Source organism: Corvus moneduloides, chromosome 1, assembly GCF_009650955.1.
Source record: "Corvus moneduloides isolate bCorMon1 chromosome 1, bCorMon1.pri, whole genome shotgun sequence".
NCBI classification, from domain to species: domain Eukaryota; kingdom Metazoa; phylum Chordata; class Aves; order Passeriformes; family Corvidae; genus Corvus; species Corvus moneduloides.
Genome location: NC_045476.1, coordinates 118,092,051 through 118,118,550, shown reverse-complemented (window position 1 = coordinate 118,118,550; position 26,500 = coordinate 118,092,051). Strand labels below are relative to the sequence as shown.

Below are 26,500 nucleotides of genomic sequence, written 5' to 3'. Positions count from 1 at the left end.
CGAAAAAAAAAAAAGGGAGTAATTAAAGTCGCCGCTGCCGCGCGCGGTCCCACCCTCCCCACCGGCCGGCTCCTGTGGCAGACGGGAGGGGACAGCAGAGCCGGGATCCCGCGGAGTCACGCCGCCAGCTCCGCGGCCACTTCGCACTCGCTCCCTCGCCCGCCGTGGCAGCACCGACGGCCGCGGCTCCCCCCTTCCCGCGCAGCCCCGCGCACCATGGCCCCCGCAGCCCCCCGCCTCATCCTCGGCCTCCTGGTGAGTGAGGGAGCCAGGGAGTGGGATCAGTGGGATCAGTGGGATCAGTGGGTGCGCACCGGGGGGAGCGCAGCGGAGCGGGCCGGCCGCTCAGGCACCCGGCCGCGCCTTTCCTCCGCGCTGCTCCTGCTTCACCGCGGGTGCGCAACGCACCGGAGAGACTTCCGAGCGGGTGATCTCTCTCTGGCTCCTGACTCCAAGTCGGGTTTCTCCTCGGCGGGGCCCTTGCGATGGGCGCAGAGCAGCAGGGAGGCTGCGCGGCCGCGGGATGCACCTCGGGGGGCTTCGGCGCGAGGAGGAATGCAGTGGGATGCGCAGCTCGCGTTGGGACGGGTGGTCGGGTGCCTTTTGGAGCCTGCCGTGAGGTTACGCGACGGGCACACGCTCGGGTCGCTGATGCTGCTGCTGGTTATTCATAGAAAAAATAAACCGCAGTTCTTTTTATTTAAATCTCCCCCCTCTGCTTCTCACCTGGTTGTCCCTTTGCCGTGGGAAGGATTGTGCCACAGCGTGTTGAGCTCCTTTGAAAGAATTAGTTGTGCATGGAACACTTTTCAGCGATTTCCTTTGCCTTCAGTTTATTGTATTTGTACATAATTATCAGCTCCAGAAAGGTCTTTGCCGGGGAGAGAAGGGGAGTTCTCTCTCAAATTTTATTTTAATTTATAGTAGATGAGTAAAAGTGATTTGTCTTTTGTTTCCTACCCCCTTCTCTCCCTCTTATCATTGCATTCACAAAAAGAGGGCAGATGATCTTTTGAGCCTGTGAAAGAAAAATACTTGATAGTGTTGAAGAACTGAATTTATTATTTTAATATTAATTATATATGCACATTTTAATGTTACTATTTCAGATACTCTGTACCTGCCTTTGCAAGGATATTCAAGTAAAACCCAAAAAAATGCAAGCAACTTTACTCTTACATTTAATGAAAAAAATAAAAAATAAAAAAATTTTTCTGCCAAGCAGAAAAAAACAATACCCAAAGAAAAAAAATCCTGAGGTGTCTTCTTTGCGTAAAGTGAAAGGACATCACATCTTATTTTTACCTGATGTTTCCTTATGTCTTGATGCCCATGAATAACTATCAATTACTTTTGTTTAATTCCTCAATCGTTCTTTCTACTGACAGCAGACTGAGCTTGGCATTACTATTTAAAAATTAGATGTTATTGATTCTTAAAATATTTCAGAACAGTGTAAAAAGATGTTGCGATTTCAATAACTTAAAAAATAGTGCAAGGTCTTTCAGGAGAGAGTGTTTTATTAAGTGTGTGTTAATATGGAAAGCCTACTAATACATAAGAAGGGATATTTAAATTATTTGTATATATGCATATTTTTATATCTCTGTATATATATAAGGAACTATATGAAGAGCTTTTATGGCGCAGACACTGCATTTTTTTTTCTGAAGGGTCCTAATGTCTTTAAGAGTTTAAAGTATTTTTATTTAAATATTTTCTTAATAAGCATCACAAGTAATTTTCAGGATTTCCATTAACTATTTACTCCTTTATACCTTTAATTCTAAAGGTATGTGCAAAATAAAAGTGCTTTTCCATTTTTGCTGGACTTTCATCCTGAAAGAGTAAATGCACATAAAAGGGTGGATAGATTTATTTACATTTTTCTACATCTTTGTTTAATTGTCTGTGTGATTTTTGGATTACAATTTTAAACCTAGAGATAGAAACTAGGCAAAAGCACACACATAATCTGAGATCAGGATTCATTTGCTCTATGCTGAGGAAAATCTTTGTATGTGATTCTTTTTAGAAAGAAGTCTGGTTATCTACTACTCATTTGAATTTTTAGGAGGACCTATTTTGTAACTGGTTATATGGGAGTGGACTGCAATACATGACATTTTATTTATGTCATATCTAATTGCTGAGGCTAGATTTAATTAGTTTGTTGAGAATGCACTTTGGAGATGCAAAGTGATATATATTAGTGCAAGTGTCATCATGTGGTTTTAATGAGACACTTGTCCCTTTAATGTTTAGCATCACCACAGTTCTACCAAACTGAGTGTTGATGAATTAAACCTTAATATTTAGAGACCTTGGATCTAAATTGGCCAGGAATGCTGTTGGAGGGAGTGCACAGCGAAGCTGTATTTTATCTTTTCTCTCCTGAAATAGTAGTGTGGGCAAAATCTTCTAGTCAAAGAGAACTCTTGCCGTTAATGTCAGTGGTGCAGTGATTTTAGAAAAAAACAAAACATGAGCCATGGACAAATCCAGGAGCAGTAGTCAGATCTTGTTTCCAGTTTAAAACTTTCTATGCTGTGCTGCACAGTACCTGAATTTTTAGGGAGGAGTGCTTTCTGTGCTGTTTCACTCGCTTGTCGTAACAAACAAACAAACCAAAGTCAGCATCAGTGTCTAGTTCAAAATACCGTGTAATTATGTAGGGTTTTTTCCTGATTTCTTCATTTGTTTTCTAGGTGCTGAGTTTGTGCTGTGAAGCTTGCAAGAAAGTAATTTTTCATGTTCCTTCTGAACTAGAGGCTGACATGTTAGTTGGCAGAGGTGAGAAACTATGAGATTCCCAGCTTAACAACACAACATTGCACCTTTGCTGGAGATGCTATTACCAGTGGAGGAGACTTTTTTTATGGAATGGATGGATGACTGGACAGCCAGCTAAACAGCTGGATCAGCCTTTTTATGAAGGATACGCCCTATGTTTGTTACGGATTTGAACACTGGCTCCATGCATCCATTTGACTTTTGCATAAAGAGCTATTGTCAGGGTACAGTATTTAAAACTAAAATGGCAGAATTTAATATTTTCAAAATTTGGAATCTGAAGCTTACCATTTAAATAAATGCTTGATATTCCCAACTGCACCCATAACCCATGGTCATATGAAGAAGAAAGTCATGTGGACAATTGAAAAGATGAAAAAAAGAAGACAAAGCCCACTTTATCAGGCACCAAGAGGCTGCTGCTCTGTGGAACACAGCTCAGCAGTGCTGGGGCATTCAGGGCATACGAGGGGCTGTGTTGCAGAGGTATCCTGCATGCACATTCTGTTTGGGAGAGTGCTCCCATCTGACTGGACAGTCTGTCTCAGTTTAGGGCAGCTTGCAGGTGACTGGGAGGAATGGGAGAGACCAAAAAACACCCCACACCTTTTTTTTTCAGACCAGTCTTTCAAAGGCAGCTTTGAAAGGTGTGGCATAGGAGGCGCTAAAGGATTCTGTGCTGCTTGAGACTGAGTTTGAGGATTTAGAGGTGCCCTTTGTGAGTCCTATGACAACAGGGGAATATGCTCCAAGTCTGCAGTCCTAATCCACATTTCTATAGAAGGAACAAATAAAGTGAATTGGTAGTTCATCACAATTGCTCAGAAAATCTAGCTTTATAATGGAAATTAATTGACCTTACTTTTAAATTTTAAAATGAAGGCTGCTACAGCTGTGTGAGTTTTCGTAGACTTCAACATTTCCGTATGTAAATAAACTTAATTTATAAAAATAAAACTTCATGTTACTGCAGTGCTGTGAAAGAAATTGCATAACATGGAACTTAAACTTCTTTTCCCCCTAAAACTTTTAACACAATCATTATAGCTCAAATGACATTACTTAAGCATTTATGGAGAAATATTTTGCATTGATACAAGGACCATACCTTGACAGTGAAGTTAGTCAGGATTTTCCTGGCTACTATAAGGGTTTTTTATATCTTATACCAGAGGTTTTAAAGAAAAAAAATCCCACAAAGCTATAGCTAACTGAGCGTAGTGTTGACTCATATAACCACCAGAAACAAAATCTCCAGCCTGGTATTTTTGGAAATGAAGTGCTGTAATAGCAGCGTAAGGTACATTTAGGTGAGGCTATGATATTCTCTTCAATACTCCATTTGCACTGTACAGATGAAAGAGGATGGGAGTCACTGCTGCAGTACCATAGAAAGTCTGGGAAATCTTTATTTGTGCGTTTAAAGGACAGACTCAAGAGGAAGAAGAAATCACGTATTTAAAATTATGCTTCCCACTTGTTCTTGCAGTTTTGAAGGCAAAATGAAATGTAATTTATTGAAAATGTCATCTTCATATACAGGATGAAATTCTGAATCCTTGTGAATTTTGCAAACAGCTTTCATACAGCAGTGTTCCACCCGCTATGATACCATTGAAAGAGTAGTGCAAAGTTTTCATTTTGAGAATGTGACACACGTCTTGTACTCTGCAATGATCATTTGTCTGGAGTTTGAGTCTCTGACTTCCATCCTTTTCAGGGTACCAAATCATTCTTGGTTAGGGCTGTGGTTATATCCTGATTTTGCTTTTTCTCCAGCTGTAGTGCTAAACTACTTGCTGGTGAACTGAGTTCACTGAAGTACAAAAAATCTATTTTAGCCACAAGTGATAGCAAATGCAATGAAAAATACCTGGGAAGTATGCTGAAATTACCTATATGGGACTCTATCACATACATATTAAAAAATTGCTAATTGTTTGTTCTAGAGTTAGTCTTTATCTCTCCCATCTGTCTGCCTCATAATTTAAAGGCCTTTGTCCTCCAAAGCCTATTAAATCACATAGTACCAGTCAGTGCTTTCCTCCTGAGGGCAAAACTTCCAAGATGTAATATCACCATTGGGCATTTGCATTAATTAATCGTCTTCACTGATATTGTAGGGCATGGAGCACGAGGCAAATGTAATAGCTACTGGTCCAATAATGGGCATGTCTGCAATGTTTTTTGCATTTAATGTACATAATTTCATCTCTGATGCTTCTATAGTTTTACCAGTTTCATAGTGTTTTGTGAGCAATATCCACAAAGCAGCCATGTCCTTTAGGAAACACTGATGAACAAGAGTGGAAATTAATGAAAACTTGGTTGGATCTGAGTGCATAAATAGGTTTTAAAATCTGTGTGATGCTTAAATACTGAATGACAAGCTTTTGAAGACTATGTGTCAATAAATATAATTTTTACTTGGGGCATGGGTTTCTTTCGTTTTGTGAGGGATATTGGGTTTTTGCTGTTTGAGTTATTGTCTGAATATTTTTTCTTACAGTTGATCTGAAAGAATGCCTTCAGTCTGCAGAGTTTATCAGTTCCAGTGATGGTAACTTCAAGGTTCTAGAAGATGGTTCTGTGTATACAACGTCTGCTCTTTCTCTGTCTGCTGAGAAAAAGACTTTTACCATATTACTTAAGGACATTCAAGAACAAGTTCAAAAGAAAATACACGTTAGCTTGGTGGAAGAAGAAAAAAAGGTTAAGTTCTATTTCAAGATACCTTACTTATTTGAAATACTTTTTCACAGAGTACAGCTTCATGCCGAGTATCTGTAGTTGAATTTTAGAATTCAAATAATCAGGCAAAATACTGGTGGAGAGTGTATTTTTATTTAGCAATCGTTGATTACTGTGTTCCTTTAGTCAGCAGATTTCCTTTCTCAAATGGGAGATGCTAGCAAGTAGCATAATGAGGAATGTCAAGAATCTTAAAAGCCACGTTTGAGGAATTAAACCAGATATTATTCATGCAAAGTATTACAAGAAATGAAAAAGCTTGGAATATTATCACAGATATAATCAGAAATGAAGACCTTGGAAAAACAAATTGTCAGTAGGAAGACTGGAATGGAGGGAAAAAGATGGAAATGCAGGATGGCAGTTAAGCAAAAATATATGCAGTTAAGAATATATGGATGTATTCTCATCTGTCTTTTTATCTTCTCGTCCCAGACACCAAAGACCAGGCATGCTAGAGATACAGTTCTCAAGAGAACCAAAAGAAGGTGGGGCCCTATTCCATCTGTCATGATAGAGAACTCACTGGGACCTTTCCCACTGCAAATACAGCAGGTACATTTTGTATGAACCTTAATTTTATGACCCATGCTAGTTTTGTATGTGACTTTTATGATGAAGAAATGAGTTGTGTTGTATTCCCTACCGATGACATTCCTGCTATTATTTCTCCATCTTGTTCTGTCCTGTTCATTGTATATTTCATGATCTTGTGCCTGAAATAACTTGCAATCTTAGTTGTTGGAGTGAAATGGAATTGTGCAAAAGTTGAAAAAAGGAGAGAGACTTACTATCAAAGAGAGCTCTTTGGCCTGGAAATCAGTCTGTGTAATTAAAAGAAAAGCAGCAGCAAACAACCCTCCACTAAACATTGCCTAGAAAAAGGTTTTGTAAACACAGGCTGGGGTAAATTTTGCCTGCTTGTCTACATCCTTTTTGGAGCTCAAGGTGTGTACCTTCAGCCTTGAAGACTGAGTATGGCCTGTGTTGTTCAGAAAAGTACTTACTGGAAGAAAACAAGTAGGCGTGAAAGAGAAATGCAAGAACTAAAGTTATCATAGATCCATCTAGCCTTCACTAGATTACAGAGTGCCTGGTAGCAGATGTGTAGAGACAAGTGTAATAACAGAGTCTGTGTAGAGCAATCATTCTTCTACTAATCTTACCCTCCTAACTTCTGACATCCAGTAAATAAGGAAAGTATTTTGAGAGAAGGGTGTTTATAAATAGATAAGTCTAATGTTGCCTCCTTGGTGCTTGTAATGACATGCAGATGCTATCTGAATTGGCATATCTCTTGGACTATGTGGTCTTTCTTCCTCCTTTCCTTCCTTCACTTTTTTCTTCTTTATGTGCAAACCATGTTCTCAGTGAATGCACTAAAACTGAAGTCTCTTGAACAGCTTCAGAAATAAGCCCTCTGTATCTGAATATGCCTCGTGTGTGAAGTATTCTAGAGAGATTTGATCTCAATTTTTGTTTCTTACATACTGCCATTTCTCTAATTCAATAGTTCTAGATATTTATGAGTTTGAATTAATTCCCCTTCTCATGTACACGCATTATAAAGGAAGGCAGTCACATGGCAGGCTGTTCTCCTATTCTGTGAACTGTAAATCAAGTTTGTTTTTTTGTTTCAGAAGTTTTTGTTTGTGCTAAATATGATCATGAAAAGGGGGAAATGTATTGAGATGCTGTTACTGTTTTTCCTTGGGCTTAAAAATGTCTTCTTATAGGTCCAATCAGATACAGCTCAGAACTACACAATTTATTATTCTGCAACTGGACCAGGAATTGATCAAGATCCAAAGGGTTTGTTTTACATAGAAAGAGAAACTGGAAATATCTTTGCTACTCGTGCGGTAGACCGTGAACAGTATCCAAGTTTTCAGGTACAGGCCTATGTTGTGTAAATATAATTAAATATATATATTTTCCTTAATCTGTCATGCATATATTTGACTATTTGACAGTTGGGTTGCAGGGGAGATGGCAGAAAACAAGATCTGGAATCACATGAGTGATATCCTTGGTGTTGAAGAGACAAAATCAGTAGCAAGTAAATAAATAGCTGGTCACTTGGATCTTGAGTTTTGCTTTTCACTGCTTAATCTCTAATTGCAGCATAAATATAGTGAGCTATTGGATTTGTATCACTTCTAGGAAGAATTTTTCAGGGAATGTTTAAAATATCTGCAGAAAAACAAAATAAAGGTAAACTCTAGACAGCTGTGGTTTTCTGAGTTACGCTGTTCAGTTCTGTTAACAAGGTACACTGCTCTCTCTACTGGCTGAGAAGTGTAAGAAGGCAATTAGTAGAAACAGCTTCCAAATAGGTAATTTTCAGTACCTATTGCTGCATTTTATTAGATTATGTTACAATGGGCAAATAGTTTTGCTCTTACTCTTGTTTTGTTGTAAATAACATCTAAATTTTGGTAATTGAGGTTGCCTTGTAAACACCTGAAATAAAATGTGTTCAAGAAACTTGGAAAAAGTGATAGAGTTGGAGGAGGGGTCAGGGAGAAAGTGGTTAAAATACTTGTAGTGTGTGAAGAATGGAAGGGGGAAAGATTGGAAAGCATTCAAAGGTTTTGTTTTGCTTTCACTCTAAAGATACCAGTCACATCCCCTTCCATGTGCCTGAAGAGCGTGTTCTTGAGAAGGATGGGCTTTGCACACTATATTTCATTTCATTTTATTGACTCCTCCATTGAACTAAAACTGTAATAATACTGCATGTTTCTTAAGCACTGAATTTTTCTTACAGATCATTTGCTTTGCAACCACTCCAGATGGTTATTCACCGGAAGTACCACTTGTGCATACAATCAGGATAGAGGATGATAATGATAATGCTCCATATTTTACACAAGACCTTTTTGAATTTTGTGTCCCTGAAAATTCCAAACCTGGTAAGAGTTGTTTTAAATCACTGAACACACTTACCACTACTCAACTCAGTTACATATCAGTATGACTAGATGTAATCCCGCCTTTTAAGACATTTCAGTGGGATTTCCTGGGGAGTATTATGTTACAGCAAAGGCTGAATTTGCAAAGAGCAGCTGAAGATTTCTTAATGATTAGAAATTCCAAATTGTCATCTCAGTCATAGTGAAAAGTGTTGTTAGAAGAAGGTTTTAAAAACTGTGATTCAGTGTACCTAAAATGATTTGAAAAATTTAAGAATGTTACTTATCCAAAAAACATCTGTTTCTATAAAATGTTTTTAAAAGTCTCTTAAACAATTAAAAAGGTGATTTTCTAAGGTGTAAAATTCCTGTGGTTAAGGTTACAGTGTATGTCCAAGCTAACGAACTAAGGTGGGACTTTTCCTGGGAGAGGGCAGGGTTGGAGAAAGTTTTGCTTTTGACCATACGTGTAAAAGGCTGGGATTTGCCTGTTTCTTCCTGTGCTGTGTAACAAACAACAAAAGCCAGGAGAATGATGGACCCCAGAAAATAAGGAATGCAAGAGCCACGGTTTCCCATTCCCCATTCATCTCCTAGGCCAGGATCATAGAGTGGGGAAAGCCTGATTTGCTTCACAAAAAAGGAAGCGAGGTGTCTTCCCCATTATCCCAAAAACCCACTTGCATTTCATTCTCCGAACTGCTGTACTTCTTACTGTGTGAGCTATTGATTTAAAGAGAAGTTCCAAACCCACTGGGGCTATGGGGTGTGGTACAGCATTGCTGTGTGAGGTGGTAGTGCAGTTTGACCCATGTCAGAAAGCTCCAGCCCCCTGACAAGAACTTTTCAGCTGTGTTTGAGATGCTTAATTGGAAGTCAATGTCAAAAACACTAATTGAAATAAAAACTTCCATTATTTCTTTTGATTATTCTTTTTTGACAGCTGCAATAATCACAACTTTGTCTAAGAATGAAAAAAAAAAGCCCAGATGACGAAATAGATAATTTTACACCATTACTTTATTTTTGCTGCTATTTATTGTGCTTTAGATACCATTTTCATTTAGAGCTAAATGATCAAATAGCTATTTTCACATGTTTAAAACAGAAATACCCACTCAAATAATTTTTTACTATTTGCAGATTTTTCTGGAACTAAAAATTGCTATGTTGTGTTCACAGGTGTTGTTGTTGGAAAAGTGATTGCAGAGGACAGAGATGAGCCTTATACTCTGCATACCACGTTGAAATACCGCATTGTGTCACAAACCCCACCAATTACCCCAGCGTTTTCTTTACATGGTGACACTGGTGTCATCTCTGTATTGCTGCCACAGCTGGACAGAGAGGTGATCTTTCCTGGAACATTCTCAGCTGTCATCTAGTGCACACAGATAGCTTCTTAAGCTCTTGTGAGACCCCACCTGCAGGGCTGCATCCAGCTCTGGGCTCCTCAGCACAGGAAGGGCATGGACTTGTTGGAGTAGGTCCAGAGGAGGGATGTGAAGAAGTTCAAATCCAAAAGTTGGAGCACCTCTTCTGTCAAGACAGGCTGAGAGAGTTGTTCAGCCTAGGGAAGAGAAGACTCATTACAGTATTTTAGTTCTTGAAAGGGGCTTATAAAAAAGGAGAGTGACTTTTTTTGCATGGGCAGATAGTGATAAGACAACATGAAGTGGTTTTAAACTAACAGAGGAGATATTTAGGTTAGATGTTGGGAAGAAATTCTTTACTCAGAGGCTAGTGAGGCACTGGAGCAGGTTGCCCAGAGAGGTTGTGGATGCCCCATCCCTGGAAGTGTTCAAGGCCAGTTTGTACAGAGCCCTGAGAAAACTGAGCTAGTGGATGGAAGCTCATAGGATGGAATCTCATGGCATTGGCAGGTTGGAACTAAATGATCTTCAGAGTCCCTTCCAACCCAAGCCCTCCTATGATTTTATGAAATGCTGGCATGGAAATCACCAGACGTAGCTTCTGTTACCCATTTTTTGTTAATGTCTCTAAGGACCTTCTGAAGCTTTTCAGAGACCTGTAATTAGTCCAGAGAGTTTCTGCATAGATTACCATATTCTAGCTAACCTTGGCAGAGAACTTCCTACTGCTCAGCTGTTCAACCTATGACTTTTTTATTCTTTCTGTGTTCAGGAGTCCCATAAGCTACTTTTTCCTCCTAATTAAGATTGATTTGCAGTGCTTCTTGCTTCTTCACAGAGAAGATGAACCAGGTTCTCTGGAAGTAGTCAATCATCCCTTATTACCTAGAAATATCTCCAATAGTTGAAACCTAAACAGTAATATACCGTTTCTTAAAAATAAAGTGCCACCCATTTATTTTTAGCAGCTAGCTTTCAAGCAAATAAGATACAAGATTTCTTTTTTTTGAAAGAATGTCATGTGAGAGATAGTTTATTCTAGAAGAAAAATGACAGGCACGTGTAATTCAAAATAATAATTCTAGCATAAGACAGTCATTCTAGAAAACATTGCTACAGGCACATCTTTTCTGAAGATTGAAGGAGTTATATTATGGCATACTTACATTATTTCATGGCTGAAAGTCCACATAAAACAGAATGTTGCAAAATATTGCACATGCAGATACAGTGCTCAACTTTTTTAGCCAGAGCAAATTGCAGTGATTGTGAGTGTCACTGTGACTACTAAGGAAGTTGTCACAGTGAAGAAGAAAGGATTGAAAAACTAGTCCACTGCCTATCTTTTAAAGATAAACTTATGAAATACAACATGAGATTTCTTTCCTGCACCAGAGAAACTGAATGCTACTTCCAGGCATTCAGAACTAGAGTTATTGTCTTGATTTACAGACTTACTCTTTTTATGCCTAATCCCTCTGTACTGTCTTGCGTTCCCTCCCCTCCACCCACACTTTTCTTCCCCTTGGTTGTTCACATTAAAAAAAAGCTTTCTGCTGTTCTGGCTCAAGTCAGGGATTTAAGTGGTCTGCTTATCAGGGAGCCCCTTGGAACTGATAAGGACATTGACTCCTTCAGTGCCAGACTGAGAAATGGCAGGCATTGCCTTATCCTGTATTGCCCAGACAGAGGCTGGTCGCAGCACAGTTTTCATTCATCCTCAGTGAAATAAGAGACGTGCATCGAAACACTTTACCTGCTAGCAACCTAAGGGAATACTCTGTTGCTGCAAAGGGCAGACAAATAACAGCTGAAAGTGTGTCGTCTGTATCTTCCAAAACTTCAGGTTTTTGGAAAATAATGCTGATGTTGTGAGAAGCTTTCTTTGATACAAGATATGGCATGCACGTTACTAACAGGTGTTGAGCTCAGCACTGCTTAGCCACGGAAAAATATTTTGCTGCTTTTCCTTTTGAGCTATAGTGAAAAAAGCCCCAAAGTGAATTGTCTCATTTTGTGAGGAGCACTGAATTTAGAGCAATGTTGTGCAACAGGAGTGAAACATTTAGTTCTACTCCTCTGTGTAACTATGCAATTTAAAAAGTGAGTATGACAAACTTCTCTATGCTTTTATTCTTCTTTTTAGCTCGTACCCAGTTACACTTTGTTAGTTGAAGTGAGAGATATGGCAGGTCAGCCTTTTGGTTTGTGCACTACAGGAACAGTTGTCGTCAAAATTGAAGATACAAATGACAATGCACCATCCTTTAAACAGTTACAAGTAAGTCTGCATAAGTAAAATGTCTTTATGAAGGTCAAAAAAAAAAAAGTATTTTCATCCCCTTTCTAATTTCCTGATGGACAGTCCCTCAAATATGAAATCTAATGCCCTGAGACAGTTAATGCCAATATAAATGTATTTGCTTATTCCAGCCATGTATATGATTCAGGGCAAAGAGTATGTCTCAATAACCGTGTACACATCTCATAAACTACAGGAGATTTTGTAATACAAAATGTATGAACAAAATGTATGAAAAAATAATTCATTATTCATAAGGATTACATGTAGTTTACCCTTTCTGTTCACTACTGTAGAATATCATCAGCAATATTAATTGAGAATCACTCTTATCTGCTCTTCTTTGGCTTGTAGAGAATAACACAGCTCTTTAAAAAGATAAAAAAATACAAAAAATCTTTTTATCTTTTGCCATCTGAGTAGAGATGTATTTAATCCTTCTTGGCTTTTCTTCAAGTTCTTGTTGGTTTGTTAATTTATATATTTTTTAATTTAGCCCAATGCCTTTTCTAATTCTCAGCTTGATCATGTTGTATGCAAATTAGAATCTATAGCTGATGTAACTGAGGGAAACTGCTAATTTACCTTTCCTGGAAGGAGAATTCCAGAATTAATTATGTCAGTGATAGTTTGAGTGTATGAAGAAGCTGGTATTTCAACTGTGCTGTCAGGAAAGGTTTACTGTTTGATGCAGGGTATAAGGAAGGAGTGGGAAAAATATACTAATTTATGGAAACAAATCAACAAAATAAATCAATACAGCAGTTTGGTAAATTGACCCCTTAGGTTGAAGTAGTCTTATTTAAATATGGTGTTCTTCTAGTCCTGCCTCATGCAACAGTATTCTCTGATTTAATTTTTTTTTTTTTTTTTGTGTACTCCAAGTATGAAACACGAGTGGAGGAAAACAGAGTGAGTGTAGAAATACTGAGAGTCTCTGTTGTTGATCTTGATGAACCTGGTTCACCTGGCTCAGGAGCAGTATATGAAATTATAAGAGGAAATGATGACCAGGCCTTTGAAATTACAACAGACAAAAACACAAATGAAGGAATACTGTGTGTTGTTAAGGTAAGTAAAAATTGAAGGGCTAGAGGAAAATTTATGGATTTTCAAGTTTTGGGTTTAAAACCAACAATCTAGGAATTATTTTTATTCAAAGAATATCTGTAACTCAGGCTTATCAGACTTTCTTCTGACCTGAGCTCTGTTGAAGAGCAGATTGCATTAGGCACAGCGGTTGAGGCTTGTGTGTGGCACATAACACACATAATTCATCTTCCAGACTGTTCCTCAATTTTGTGTGCTTGGAATCCAAAGAATTTGGTTTAAAATTTCAGAAGAGCTTGATACTTTTGCCTGGTTCCACAGCTGGAGTTGTTTAGACTTAGAGATGTAACTAAGGAATGCTTCATGGTTTTTAACAGAAATAAGAGAGTGGCAAAGCAGGGAAAGGTTGAGCACCTTCTCCAGTCTTGTTCTCTCAGGGAGTTAAATAAGGGAGTTAAATAAACTCACTATTTCAGCAAAAAGCTCTCCAGGTTTTATTTTGCAGTGTCCTGACTTCAGGTTTACTTTTCTGGCATGTGAGGAAGTCCATATACATATAAGATTTTGGGTCAGTTTTGTTCGTTGTTATAAGTGCTTTGCAGATATGAGGTAAAATGCCAATTGCATTGTACTCTAGCACATCCCTTTGCCTCTTCATGCCTCTTTTTCATTACCTGTTAAAACTGCCATAAAAGGTAACTTCTAAGGACCAGAAAAGATTAATATTAAAATTTGAAATTGTAGAGATAGAGAGGTCAGTAATTGTTTTATTATTTTCATTATTGTGGGTTTTTTGTTACTTGTAATCATTAGAATTTTTTCTAAAGCTCTGTCCCTGGTATATGAACACAGTTGAAATTCCTTACATTTATTGTAACGCTGTAGTAGACTAGAGAATATTATGACTTTAGGATAAAATTAGCTCTATTAAAGGCAAATGATGACTTTGGAGAAGGTGTCTCAAGAATAAATGGTAGCTACTTAGTGCCAGCTCCTTAAATTCTCAGGTGGATTTGTAGCTACTAGAAAGAAGTGTGATTGGTTAGTGGTGGAAAGGAAATACATGCAAGCTAAAATAATGGCCAACTAAATATGGAAGAAGAAAATCTTCCACAACATTTAATTGCTTTCTGGTCTTTTAGTAATTAATTTTCGGACTATTTATCCAAAATTTTGCAGTGGTACTGCTTGTCTTGTTAGGGGTATTTTCTCAGGCCCTTTTCTTTGACTAGCTTGAAACTCAACTTTTTTTTTTAAAAATCATGTCCTTTTACTCTGTCCCTTTACTCTCCTCAAGGTGGATATTTGAGGATAGCTGGCTTCTTTTGTAAATAAATGTGGTACAGTTTCAGCTGTAATAATGGTGTGGGGAAAACAATGTTAAGTTTTGTACTGTTTGAAGGAAAAAAACCAACACTCCACCTTTGTTACAGGGACTGGACTATGAAACTGCCAAGCAAAGGGTCCTGGTGATTGGAGTCAACAATGAGGCACCCTACCTGCTGGCTCCCCATTCACAGCAACTTTCCCAGAGCACCTGCTCTGTCACCGTGCATGTCCTGGATGTGGATGAGGGACCGGTGTTTAAACCCTGTCTGTTGCGCTTGGACGTTAAAGAATGCGAAGATATTGGGACAGCTATTGGGAGATATGTAGCAGAAGATCCAGAAACTGGAAATAGTGAGGGCATAAGGTATGAAACAACCTTACTTACTGGGTTATTTTGGAGTACAGCATGGGTGGGATAAGGGAAAGGGGAAACAGTTGTTGAGGCTGTATGTATGCGTGTGCACCTGCACACCCATCAGTGTATATGAATACACGTATCTAAATATGTGTGTGTGTACATACACGTGTGCTACATTTGGGATCTTTAACAAGACAAATTATTCTTCACAGATACCGGATACCACCTGGCCAGTGTAACTGGATCAACATAGATGACAGATCAGGTGAAGTCAGAACTGTTAGGGTCTTGGACCGAGACATAGGAGAAATGAGACGAGGTCAATGCAATATCACAGTCCTCGCAATAGACAGAAGTGAGTACTTAATGTTGGCATTTTCTGTGGTCTATAACAGATGTTTATGTGCAAACTTAGTGGGACAACTGTAGTGGTTCAGACCAGTGGCCCACCTAGTCCATTGTCTTGTCTTTGTGATAGCTCTGTCAAATGCTTAGAGAATATTATTTAGCAGGGAGAGCCTTTAGAAATCAGGCAAGATCCCTGTTTTGAGAAGTTATCTGCCCTGTTTAAAATCCTTCAGTAATTTTAAAATGAGAGATTTTCCTTTGGATTATATTTCTTCTATTTCTTGACTATTCTTTTTTAAATGGTATCTCCTGGCATCTGTGAGCTAGACAACAGAGAAAGTAGAGAGGACTTTTTGCAAACAAGTTGTTGACCTTGCAGCAAAAAATTCTAACTCTGTCCAAGTCTGCATATTAAAGTTAAATGTAAATAGTACAAATCTAAATTGTGTAGAACTTCTGTTGTCTATGAAGTAAACGTGATAAAGGCATCTGCAATCAACTGTTTCTAGAGAAAGGATTAAAAAGTAGACTTGATGTAATTTCACTGGGATGCATATACAAGCATTGACCAATTGTGTATTGGAAAAACTGTAATTAGGAGGAAGAGTTCATTCACTTCTTGCATGTAGACTGGTGGCATAGTGTATGCCACTAATGAATGCCTGGTGACTTAGAGGGTAGAGGACAGAAAGAAGTCTCCTGTTTCCTTAGTGATTGTGTTCCCAGGGGAGGTGAAGGTAGGGAAAGTATAATTAATTTTCTCCTTCCTGAAGTTAAAAAGCTGGAAATCTTCACTTTCTCCTTTTGTCTCTCTTTGTCTTAGCGTCCTTTACTCCTGGCTTATGAGCTCTTTCTCCTCTTATCCTTCTGTTAGAGTAGTATGTGTTCCCACACAGACCCACCTGCTCAACAAAATACAGTCTGCACACGCAGAACATGGAGATGTGGGAGCTGCTGATGCATCTGCAACCAGCCAAGCAAAAAGAAGCAGCCAAGAGAGGGCTGTAAGAACTCCCTCTCTCTCTGGCTAAATCAGCAGTTGCTTTCCACCTTACTTCTAAACATGGGTATTACAGTTGATGATATTTAATTGTGAAAGTTTGGACTAGAAAGCAGTATGTGAATGTTAGAAGTAAGTGCTAAACCTAGTTATTTTATCTCTTAGATGGTAAAACCGGCACTGGAACAATTCAGGTTTGCATTGTGCCTGGCAACAAGAACTTCCCACGAATCACTCAAACGGACTATATCATGTGCAGAGACAGAAAACCAATCTGCCTCACGGCACAGGATGGAGATGAGGCTCCTTACAGCGCACCCTTTGTGTATCGCATAACTGACCGAAACCTGGCTTCCATGTGGAAGTTAACTCCACACGATGGTAGGTTAAAGCTTCCTCCTCCTCACTCAGCTGCAGGTTGCCAGAGGAGGCTTTGCTGTCTCTCCCTTGCGTGGTCTGCAAGAATGGATTGGATGAACCTCTGTTTGGAATTGGTGTAGTCAGTGGAGCTACTATGGGGCTCACTGATGGTCTTTAGTGGTTCCTCTAGTTCCCCTCTAGTGGTAAGGGAACCATAGAGAAGATGGCACTGTTGGCATCCCAAAGGCAAGGGGAAAGATACCATATCTGTCTCTTAAAGCATGATTAAGAATCTGTCCCCAGCATCCTTGGGTCAGCAATCAGCTGCTGTGTGAAGTTATGATGTAAGAAGATTAGGAGAAAGAACAAAACCCGATGTAATGCATTGCATCAAAGGGGAACTATAAATTCATAATTTATATGGAACTGGAAAAGGAACTATAGATTTATAATTCATAAACTATTTAAGAATAAAATGGCTAGTATTCTGAAGAAAAACAGAACTTTTCTTAGTCTGTTATTATGGTGGAGAACTGGAAAACTGAAACTTTACCTAAAATTGATTATAGGCTGACAAAAAAAAATTCTTGAAGTTTGTTAGTACTGCTATTACCCAGCACACTTTTCGTAAAGCTGAGCTGGGTGAAAGAAAGCCTGACTATCTCCTTTAATATCTTTTTTATTTTTATAATTTTTATAGAAGTAGATGAACAATTTATTAGCAAAGGAATCACTGTTTCCTAAAATTTGTTGATTTAAAAAGTTATAGCTGGTGGTGGTTTCCTGGTGGTTACCAGATGATGGCAACAAGAGCAGCAACATGCAGTTGCTACTATGGTGACATAAATTAGTTGAAAAGGGTCTGATTCTGAAGTGCTCCGTCATATATTCACTAAAGAAAGGCAAAAGATGGAAAAGTCTGAAAGCAAAGACATCGAATTTCAGGTTTTATGTTAGGCAAATTGAAACCCACATTTTGGATGATACATGTTGTTTCATATAGCTCATCATAAAACAGCCATTATGTACATCAGTGTCAGTCTTGTACATTTTTTCACAAGTTATTTCTTTTGCCCCCTTAACGCATACGGTCATTAATCATTGCCTCTAAACAGGGCAGCAGATTAAATGGATTTTTTTTCCCCACTGGAAATAGTCATTCTCACTGAATACAGCCATAGAACTAAAGAGTAGAAGAGGTATAAATTAAGTTTACAATTAATTATTCTAATCATGCTACCAAAAATCTTTTTAATAAATGTCAGTTTAGTTGATGGTCTTTACTAGTAAGCCCAAGTAGTGTCATTTCCTATAATGAACTAAATCAACTTCAGAGTTTCAAAGCATGTGTTTTCAGGAGGTTGTATAAGGTATGCTTTTTCAGTTCTAACATTTAAAAGTTGCTGAAAGTATAAAACCTTTCAAGCTGTAGTTTTGTATCAACACATTTAATCTAACTTTAAGCTAATTTATGTGGATCTGGTAGCAGTATAGCTGTAACAGAAGGGAAAACTGTGATTATGGTCGCATTTGTAACAACTGAGTTGCAGGTTTTGTTGACCCTAGATCTGGTTTTGTCTTTTTTTTTTGCAGATAATTCTTGGTATCTTTCACCAAAGAGTGATACTCCATATGGAATTTATGAAATTCCTGTAAGTGTGACTGATAATGGAGGAAAGATAGGCGAGAACATTGTAAGAGTTAACCTCTGCGATTGTGTTACTCCAACTGAATGTGACGGCAGAACTCGTCAGCTTTCTGGTGGAAATGTTACCCTTGGTCTCTGGGCCATCCTTGCAATGATCTTAGGATCATTATTATTGCTGCGTAAGTACACTTCTTTTTAAACACAAAGTGCAATTCACTTAGCTATAAAATTAGCTGAGAGAACCTCATTCACACTTGCTTCGAACATTTTTCATTTTGCAGGTTATATAGTTGTTGTCACTGACTTAATGTACCTGTTCTATTTTTATCAGTATCACATGTTCCTGCTCTCATCTTGTGCTGTAGTTACTGTGTGTAGATTTTTGTTCATTTGTTTATTTTGTGTGAGATGCATTTTGCACTTGAACCAAAAGACTTCAAAAAAGTTCCTGAGTTCTAGAAACATTTCTGTTTCTAGGAATGCTGAAATCAATTTCCCAGAGCATTTTGTGATTTCTCTTGTGTTGTGGATTAAAATATGGAGTATCTGAGACATGGGATTCCACAAGGGATTTTACAAGAGCCCAGATAATCATGGAACCATTGAATATACTGAGTTGGAAGGGACCCATCAGGATCATCTAGACCAAATCCTGGCCCTGCACAGGACACCCCAAGAACAACACCATGTGCCTGAGAGCATTGTCTAAACGCTTCTTGAATTCTGTCAGGCTTGCTGCTGTGACTACTTCCCTGGGGAGCCTGTTCCAGTGTCCAAACACCCTCTGGGTGAAGAACCTTTTCCTCATATCCAACCTAAATCTCCCCAGACTGAGCTTAATGCCATTTCCTTGAGTCCTGTCACTGCTGACGAGAGTGAAGAAGAGATTGGTACCTGCCCCTGTGCTTCTCCTTGTGAGGAAGCTGTAGACTGCAGTGAGGTCTCTCCTCAGTCTCCTCTTCTCCAGGCTGAACAAACCAAGTGACCTCAGCCGCTACGCATATGGCTTCCCCTCAAGGCCCTTCACCATCCTCATGGCCCTCCTTTGGATGGTTTCTTAAGAGCTTAATGTCTTTTTTGTATTCTGGCACCTAAAACTGCCCCCAGCACTCGAGGTGAGGCTGCCCCAGTGCAGAGCAGAGCAGGACAATCCCCTCCCTTGTCCAGCTGGCCATGCTGTGCCTGATGCCCCCCAGGACAGGGCTGGCCCTCCTGGCTGCCAGGGCACTGCTGACTCATGTTCAACTTGCAGTGGCCAGGACTCCCAGGTCCCTTCCCGCAGCTCTGCTCTCCAGTATCTCATTCCCCAGTCTGTATATGCAACCAGGATTGCCCCAGCTGAGGTGCAGTAACATTAAAGGGCGGGTTGAATAGTTCACAACAGACCAAAACCTTGAGTGTATGTTGTACTACTGGAGGTGCCCAAAACCTCGCAGATTCTGAGAAGGGTAATATTGCTGTTAACCAGTGAGACAATGATGGTGATATATAAAAGCAAACCCAAGTCTTTTTTTTTTTTCCCACAATCATATATAGTCTGACTAATAATATCCTTAATAAACACAGAAGACATGCTATAGTAGTTACTATCTCAGGCTTCAGGTTTGGGGTTTTTTTTTCTTTCCTTCTTACCCATTTTTTGTGGTAATAGTTAAAATGTCTTGCTCCTGTTAAATCACAGCTAGCTCTTCTTACTTAAGTAGCTAGAACACTGGGAACTGGACATGTTTTGAAGGCTAGCTAGATCAATGTTTTATCTCAACAGGGCAAGTACCCAAATTTGGTATGTAGTCTGAAGGTGGAATTTTCAGATGTGGGAACATGAAATAGAGGAACTGGTGAAATATCATCTACCTCTTTTTCACTGCCTCTTGACTGCAGCACTTGCAAACAGATCCTTTACTTGACTGTGGATAGGTTTTATTCTGTGTATCCTCAGTGCTGTCATGGATGTCTTCTTCCCATCTGTCAGCATCAGGAGGCAACCTGCTGGAATCACTGATGCAGATCTCACTGACAGCTGATGCTACAGAAGCTAAATTAGCTTGAAAGTGTCTCTTGGCCGATTTTCACAGAAGTTCATATGTTCAGAGATCAGATTGCTCAGCGGGCAGTTAAGCAGAACTGTTCTGTTCTTCGTGGGCTTCTTTATTTTTAAGCTAACAAAAAGTGAAGAAAACAATGGTTCTCTGCATGAAAGGTTTAGTCATTTGTTTAGGAGAGGTATTAGTTGTACATGATTCTTTTATTCCAAGTCATTTCTGGGTGAGTCTCTGACAGCAAAAAGCAGTATTATTAAGAAGAATAAAATCAATACAAGGGATTATATAAGACTGTTCTGTAGCTTAGTGCTGGAAGTCTTCCAGGGTTCTGCTGACCTTTCCTGTGAAGCAGAAGTTTCTGATATTGTGACATTTAGCTTGCATATTAGTTCCTTATAATTTGACATCTGCATATTCAGAGATGAAAAATATCTTATGTACGACCATATTGTAGGCGTAAGATGCAATTTTTCACCTGGATTTGGATCTAAATTTTTCATTACTATGAAATTGTGTAAGTCACAGTGGTTTCATAAAGGACTCTTGCGTTTCTTTTGGGAAAAAAGGTTGTGCTTTAGAAAAATGAAATAATTCAACAATGCAGTGAATACTCCCTATGCTGTTTGAAAAAAAAAGTGAATATATACAGCTCTGAGTATGGGCATTTTTGGAAATTAATTACTTTTTGAAACCATAGTTGATGCTTAGGCCCTTAAAATTCATTATCTAATATAAGTAGATCCCATTATGACATAAAGTTTATGGTATTACTTCCTTTTTCATAGTAATCCTGATCACAATTTGTGGCTGCTGTGGTGGTGGGGTAATGCACCGGCAGGTGACTGATGATTGTGCCAATCACAATTTAATCATTTCAAACACAGAAGCTCCAGGAGAAGAAGTGATGGTAAGTTGTCTGTTTGTTTCAATGGAGAAACTTGCAATTAAGATGTCCGTAGCATTGCAGTTTGAGAACAGGACCACCTGCAAGTAAGTGATTTGGTAAAGGAAATAAGCAATCAATGTAGGGGTCATTAGATGTACTTTGCTATTTAACAAGAATTTGAAAAATCTTACTTTAGGCACAGGTGGTAGCACCATATACATTTAAACATACCTTGTAGTCGTTAGGCTGGTGGCTTGTAATTCTCCCAGATTTTAAGGATTTGGTTGGAAGTTTCAGGTGAACATTTTAATAACATTTTCTGTCATTTTTAACAATGAGATTAGATGGAAATGTATTGTTTTGCTTGTGTTGAATATGTGTTTATGGCAAAACGTTATTTTTCCTTGGAGAAGGATTTTTTTATTTAGCAGATAGCTGTTGTAAATTGCATGTGCAATTTCTGCCCTTCCCCTGAAAAATGACCCCAAATGGAGTAGATTTCATAAACAGTCCATGTTTATGCAATTTTTCTTGCTTTTGGCATCTAAACTTCTTTCCATCTGCCATGAACATAGTTCAGTCCAGGACTGCGTTCATGCACAAGAACTTCGCTCTTTAGACTCTACCTCTTTTCTGTTGTACTCCACCCCCTGACATTGTCTTCCCCAAAAAGAGGAGATAAGTTTAAAAATGATATTTCATGTTGAAAACCAAGAAATCTTATGGTGGCAAGTGTCACATTTCTTGTTGCCTGTGAAGCATAATGTGCCATTATAAACTAGTATATAGATTATATACATTTCACTGGGATAAAACCGTAGTTTTTTGATCTCACCTCGTATTTAAATGGAGATAACCTCTCTTTTCTCTACTCTGTCATAGTAACCTTTTCAAAGATGATTTATTGATCTTTATACACTAAGATCTAAGGATAGCCTTTTGTTCAAAATATCACAGTGCCAAGATGGAGACTTTTCAATTTTCAGTTGTGACTCTATCTGATTGCCGTTTCATCTTTTGAATTAAAAAGAAAAAAAAAGAAGCAAGGAAAAGATATCCTCACTACTGTATTTTTGTTTTGTTTTGTTTTGTTTTGTTTAGGATCACAATATAATTCCTCTACAAAATACATGTGATCAAGGAGGGTATGGAGTAAAAACAGGAGAGCAGCAAACATTTGAAATGGTAAAAGGAAGAGGGCATACCTTGGAATCAGTCAAGGGAGGTGGACATCAGACTCTGGGATCAGTTAAAGAAGGAGGAGGACAGCCTATGATGGATACGTGTAGATACTCCTACTCAGAGTGGCATAATTTCACACATCCTCGTTTAGGCGAAGTAAGTATTCTGAAACTGATTTTCTTTGAAGTGTAGGTTATGGTCAATATATACAGACTTTTCAAGGAAGACATGTAAATGTGCTAGGAAGGTGGCTTTCTGGCTTTGGTTTCACTTCATTTTTCCTCTCTTTTGCTCCTTTGCATCCCCGTCGGAATATTGCTCTTTCAAGGAGTAATTCTTGACATATTTCAGACATAAGTGTAAATTACTTTCTTTTTTTGGCTTAAACTATATGCAGTGTGCTATTTTTAATTTTGAATAATTTAGAGTAATTACTGAAGCTTTTGTGAGTTTTTTTGAGAATGTCTGTTTGCTTTTATTCCAGCTGCTTGCTTTGTGCTAATTTAAACCTCATACTTAACTTAGCAATGGAGCAGGAATGAATGTACAGCATTAGAAATGTAGTCACTCTGTTTCTTGGAGATCAAAAAACTCTCACTACTTGCCTAACTAGTTATGTATAAATCAGTCTTCTAATTTTCAGTGCATTTTAGTTGCTTAACAGGTTATGTAAACAGGTTCTTCCTCTTTTATTGTTACTTACGTGATGAGTAGAAATTATTTCTTTATTAAATACTTTTATTTTGTAGTCTTAATGATATAGACCAATCATGTGCATGTTTTTGTATGTAGGAATCCATTAGAGGACACACTCTGATTAAAAATAATTGAATGAAAGGTAAATCAAAAAGAACTTATTTTTTTGCAATATGTTTAGGATAACAATTTAAGAAAATAATAAGATCTGTTCTGTTCCTATCCAGAAGGTGCACCTATGCAGACAGGATGAAGAACAGAAGCATTCTGAAGATTATCTCCTTTCATATAACTATGAAGGAAAAGGATCCTTGGCTGGCTCTGTAGGCTGCTGCAGTGATCAGCATGAAGAAGAGGCACTTGACTTCTTAGATCAGTTGGAACCCAAGTTTAGGACATTAGCAGAAACATGCATCAAAAGATAAATGTGCCTTTCACTGTGCTGAAAAAACCCTGTAAATAAGTGGCTGTCATACTTTTGTGATATTAGGTACTTTGGAATTGAGGGGGGCAGAGGTTTATCCAAATTAAGACAGACTGGTGAGAGTGTAAATAACTCTTGCTTTAAAGTTACATTTTCTTACACTGGACACATTCTATTAGAAAAAAGGGATTAAAAATATTTTTTCTTTAGGTTAATATAGTAATGCTAGTTTCTACTAAGATTGCATTTTACATTCTTTGTGATTACTCACAATGCAAAACTTGGTATTCTTTTAATTAATTATCCAGCTTCAAAATTTTCTTGTATTTGGCTTTGGAGAAGGAAAGCTTTGTAACTCACTTTTTCTTTGTTTTCTTTTAATTTTGTAGAAATGAAGCAAATAATGTTGGTGGATATCAAATACCTTGTTAACTTTTAACTTATAAGAACTGAGATACGAAATATTTTTTCATTTTGGACATAAAAATACTCATGAATATATTAGAAAACTTTACATTTTGATTGAAAATTAAATATATATATATATTGTATATATGTAAAATAATATTCAAAAATATATTTTTCTCCTAATGGGTTACCACCCATCAAACTAGCTATCCTAAGGGATTTATGGCATCACCACATAGGGTATCAGCATTGTATGCGAGGATGTATTTTTCTTTTAAGGAAATAAGAGATCAAAAAAAAAAAAAAAAAATCATGCAGTAGAGGAAACAATCATACTTCAAATGAACGCAGTATAAATCTCATGTTTACTTCACATAAGTTAGTACCTCAGTTGCTTGTGAGCTTTTAAATCATATCATTGCAGAAATGATGACCATTGCTGAGAGTTTTGTCCAGTGGAGCTACCACTACCTTTTCTACTTGCCCTGGTACGGACTTCATTAAACTGTTTCTTTTTGGAAGTAGAACTTGACAGAAGATACGGCTCAAATGGATTGAGCACACTGCATTAATAATGTGGTTTAGAGATTTCTTGTTATTGAGATGCAAAATTACACTGGGAGAAGCCGTCTGTTTTGAGTGTAATACAGGGTAGTTGTAGAGGTCAGTGTTTACACACATCTCTGGCAGAAACCATCTGAATCCCATTTGTTACTGTACTAGATTAAGCATACATATACACTATATATATATATATATATATACAAACACACAAAAGTCTGAAATACCTTTGGCAAATGACAGCAGTGGGACCTGAATGCTGCCATAAGCAGCAGGTGGAACTCCACCTCTGCTTCCCAGGTTTTAAGTGTTTTTTTAATGTTTGCACTCCTGGTTAAGTAATCTGTCTTCTGCACTCTGGGAGTTCTCTTGTGCCTTAAAAGAACGTCTTGGTGCCTATGAGAAACTTGTGCAATTACTTATTTCTGTAGCTATAAGTCTGCTTTTAGGATTTGCTCTGTAAACATATGCCTTAGGGATATTTTAAAAAATTTACTATAGCTAATGATCTGTAAAAGGAATAATTGCTAACAACCAAGATCCATGCTGCTCTAAATTTCATTTTCTGCTGACTTCCAGTGATTGCAGTTCATTCCATATGAATTATGGTCAGTGAAAACCCATAACAGTATAAAAAGTTACAAACATTATAAAATAGTACTTTTAAAACCTTATGTTTCACACTGTAAATGGGCTTCAGAATATTTCTAGTAAGAACTAGCTGTGGTTAAGACTTCATAGACCAATGTTAAATATATTTTAGTGTATCATTTGAAAGTCGTAATGAATTCATCCTGAAGTAGATACACTGCCACTGGCAGGAGTGACAGTCATCAGCAGCAAAATGGTAGATGAGAAGCAAGGTGTTACAAACTTACTTCATTTAAAAAATGTGTGCTAACACTTCTCTTCTGAACACTGCTCATCTTTATCACTAACATAAATAAATTCTGTACATGGACAGTCAGATCTGTGACTGATACAAGTCAGGATTGCTCTGCTGTTGCCAGTGGAGCTATGCTGACTTTATGCCAGGTGAAGATCTGTTCCCTAGTGATTTTCTTGCTGCTTTGTGTCCTGCATCTTTATGTTTAGTTATTAGCTATATACTTTTTAAGGTAATAGTAATGTCTCCCCCTCCCTCTCTTAATGTTTGGTGGTGTTCTTGTTTGTTTGTATTTTAAATTATATAAAAATCCTGTGGTTGAGAAGGACCTAGGATAAATAACGACTGCACTCTTTAGAAAATTACTTGGAGGGTGGTGTAGAGAAACCCCTGCGAGTATGGTTTCTTTCCTCATGAACTATAGTAGTAGTACTTCTCTAAAAGAATAGACCAAATCTGTATGAGCTTAAATTGAATCAGTGTTGACTGTTTTAAGTAGATGGTTGCCAACTTACCACCCTAGAGTTAAAATAATACATTATTTAAATCAAAATAATGCTTTTCTAGTCTAATTTACCTTCAAAATGTTTTATTTGGTTTTGTTGGTTTTCTTTTTTTACATTTCAGCAAACATAGATAATTCTTTTCCCATTTTTAAACGAAGTAGAAATTTGGAATAATTTCTACTCCTTTGTCTCTTTTAAAAATTAAAAATCCGAGTTTAACCAGCTATTTCTGTAAAACCAAGAATAGATGTGAGATACTTCACAAAAAGTACTGTAAAACGTTATTTTCATTTTATCTTCTAATTACGTGAATGGAAACTTTGTATAAAGCATTAAAGTTTACAGATACCAAGTACCTGGTAACATTTGTGTAAAGCTTATAAATGGAATATTTCAAAATGTATAATTCACTTGTTGTTACTGTCTTGAATTGCCTTAAAAATTGTGAAGATTTCTTCCCTTCAGCTAGGTAATCTGCAGTCTACCTAGCTGTGTCAAAATTGTCCTAACATCATATTTTTAGGTATATTTTGTACAACAGTGAGTAATAAATTTTTGCAAAGTAAAAGGATGTTTTATAAAAACTCTTCATTTCTTGCGTATGAACCAGTTTATGAAGATAAGTATGCCTGTTTCTGAAGGGGATTGGATTTTTAAATTTTAATGCAAGTGGTTTTGGGCC

At 37.8% G+C, this 26,500-nt stretch overlaps 1 protein-coding gene across 2 annotated transcripts; it reads left to right on the top strand.

The window, feature by feature from the left end:
* On the top strand, nt 1–26,389 carry DSC1 (desmocollin 1). 2 transcript variants are annotated; one of them, XM_032124188.1, is made up of 17 exons: nt 1–255; nt 2,709–2,793; nt 5,303–5,505; nt 5,980–6,099; nt 7,281–7,436; nt 8,315–8,459; nt 9,642–9,808; nt 11,979–12,113; nt 13,020–13,205; nt 14,618–14,877; nt 15,084–15,226; nt 16,385–16,600; nt 18,173–18,406; nt 21,055–21,176; nt 22,257–22,493; nt 23,130–23,175; nt 23,261–26,389. In XM_032124188.1, exons 1-16 carry the CDS (start codon nt 217–219, stop codon nt 23,166–23,168), a joined length of 2,487 nt encoding a protein of 828 aa, XP_031980079.1. In that variant the 5' UTR covers nt 1–216; the 3' UTR covers nt 23,169–23,175; nt 23,261–26,389. The 2 variants fall into 2 exon arrangements, with proteins under 2 accessions (XP_031980079.1, XP_031980072.1); XM_032124181.1 differs by lacking the exon at nt 23,130–23,175 and having other exon boundaries at nt 2–255.
* The last annotated feature ends 111 nt before the right edge of the window (nt 26,390–26,500 follow it).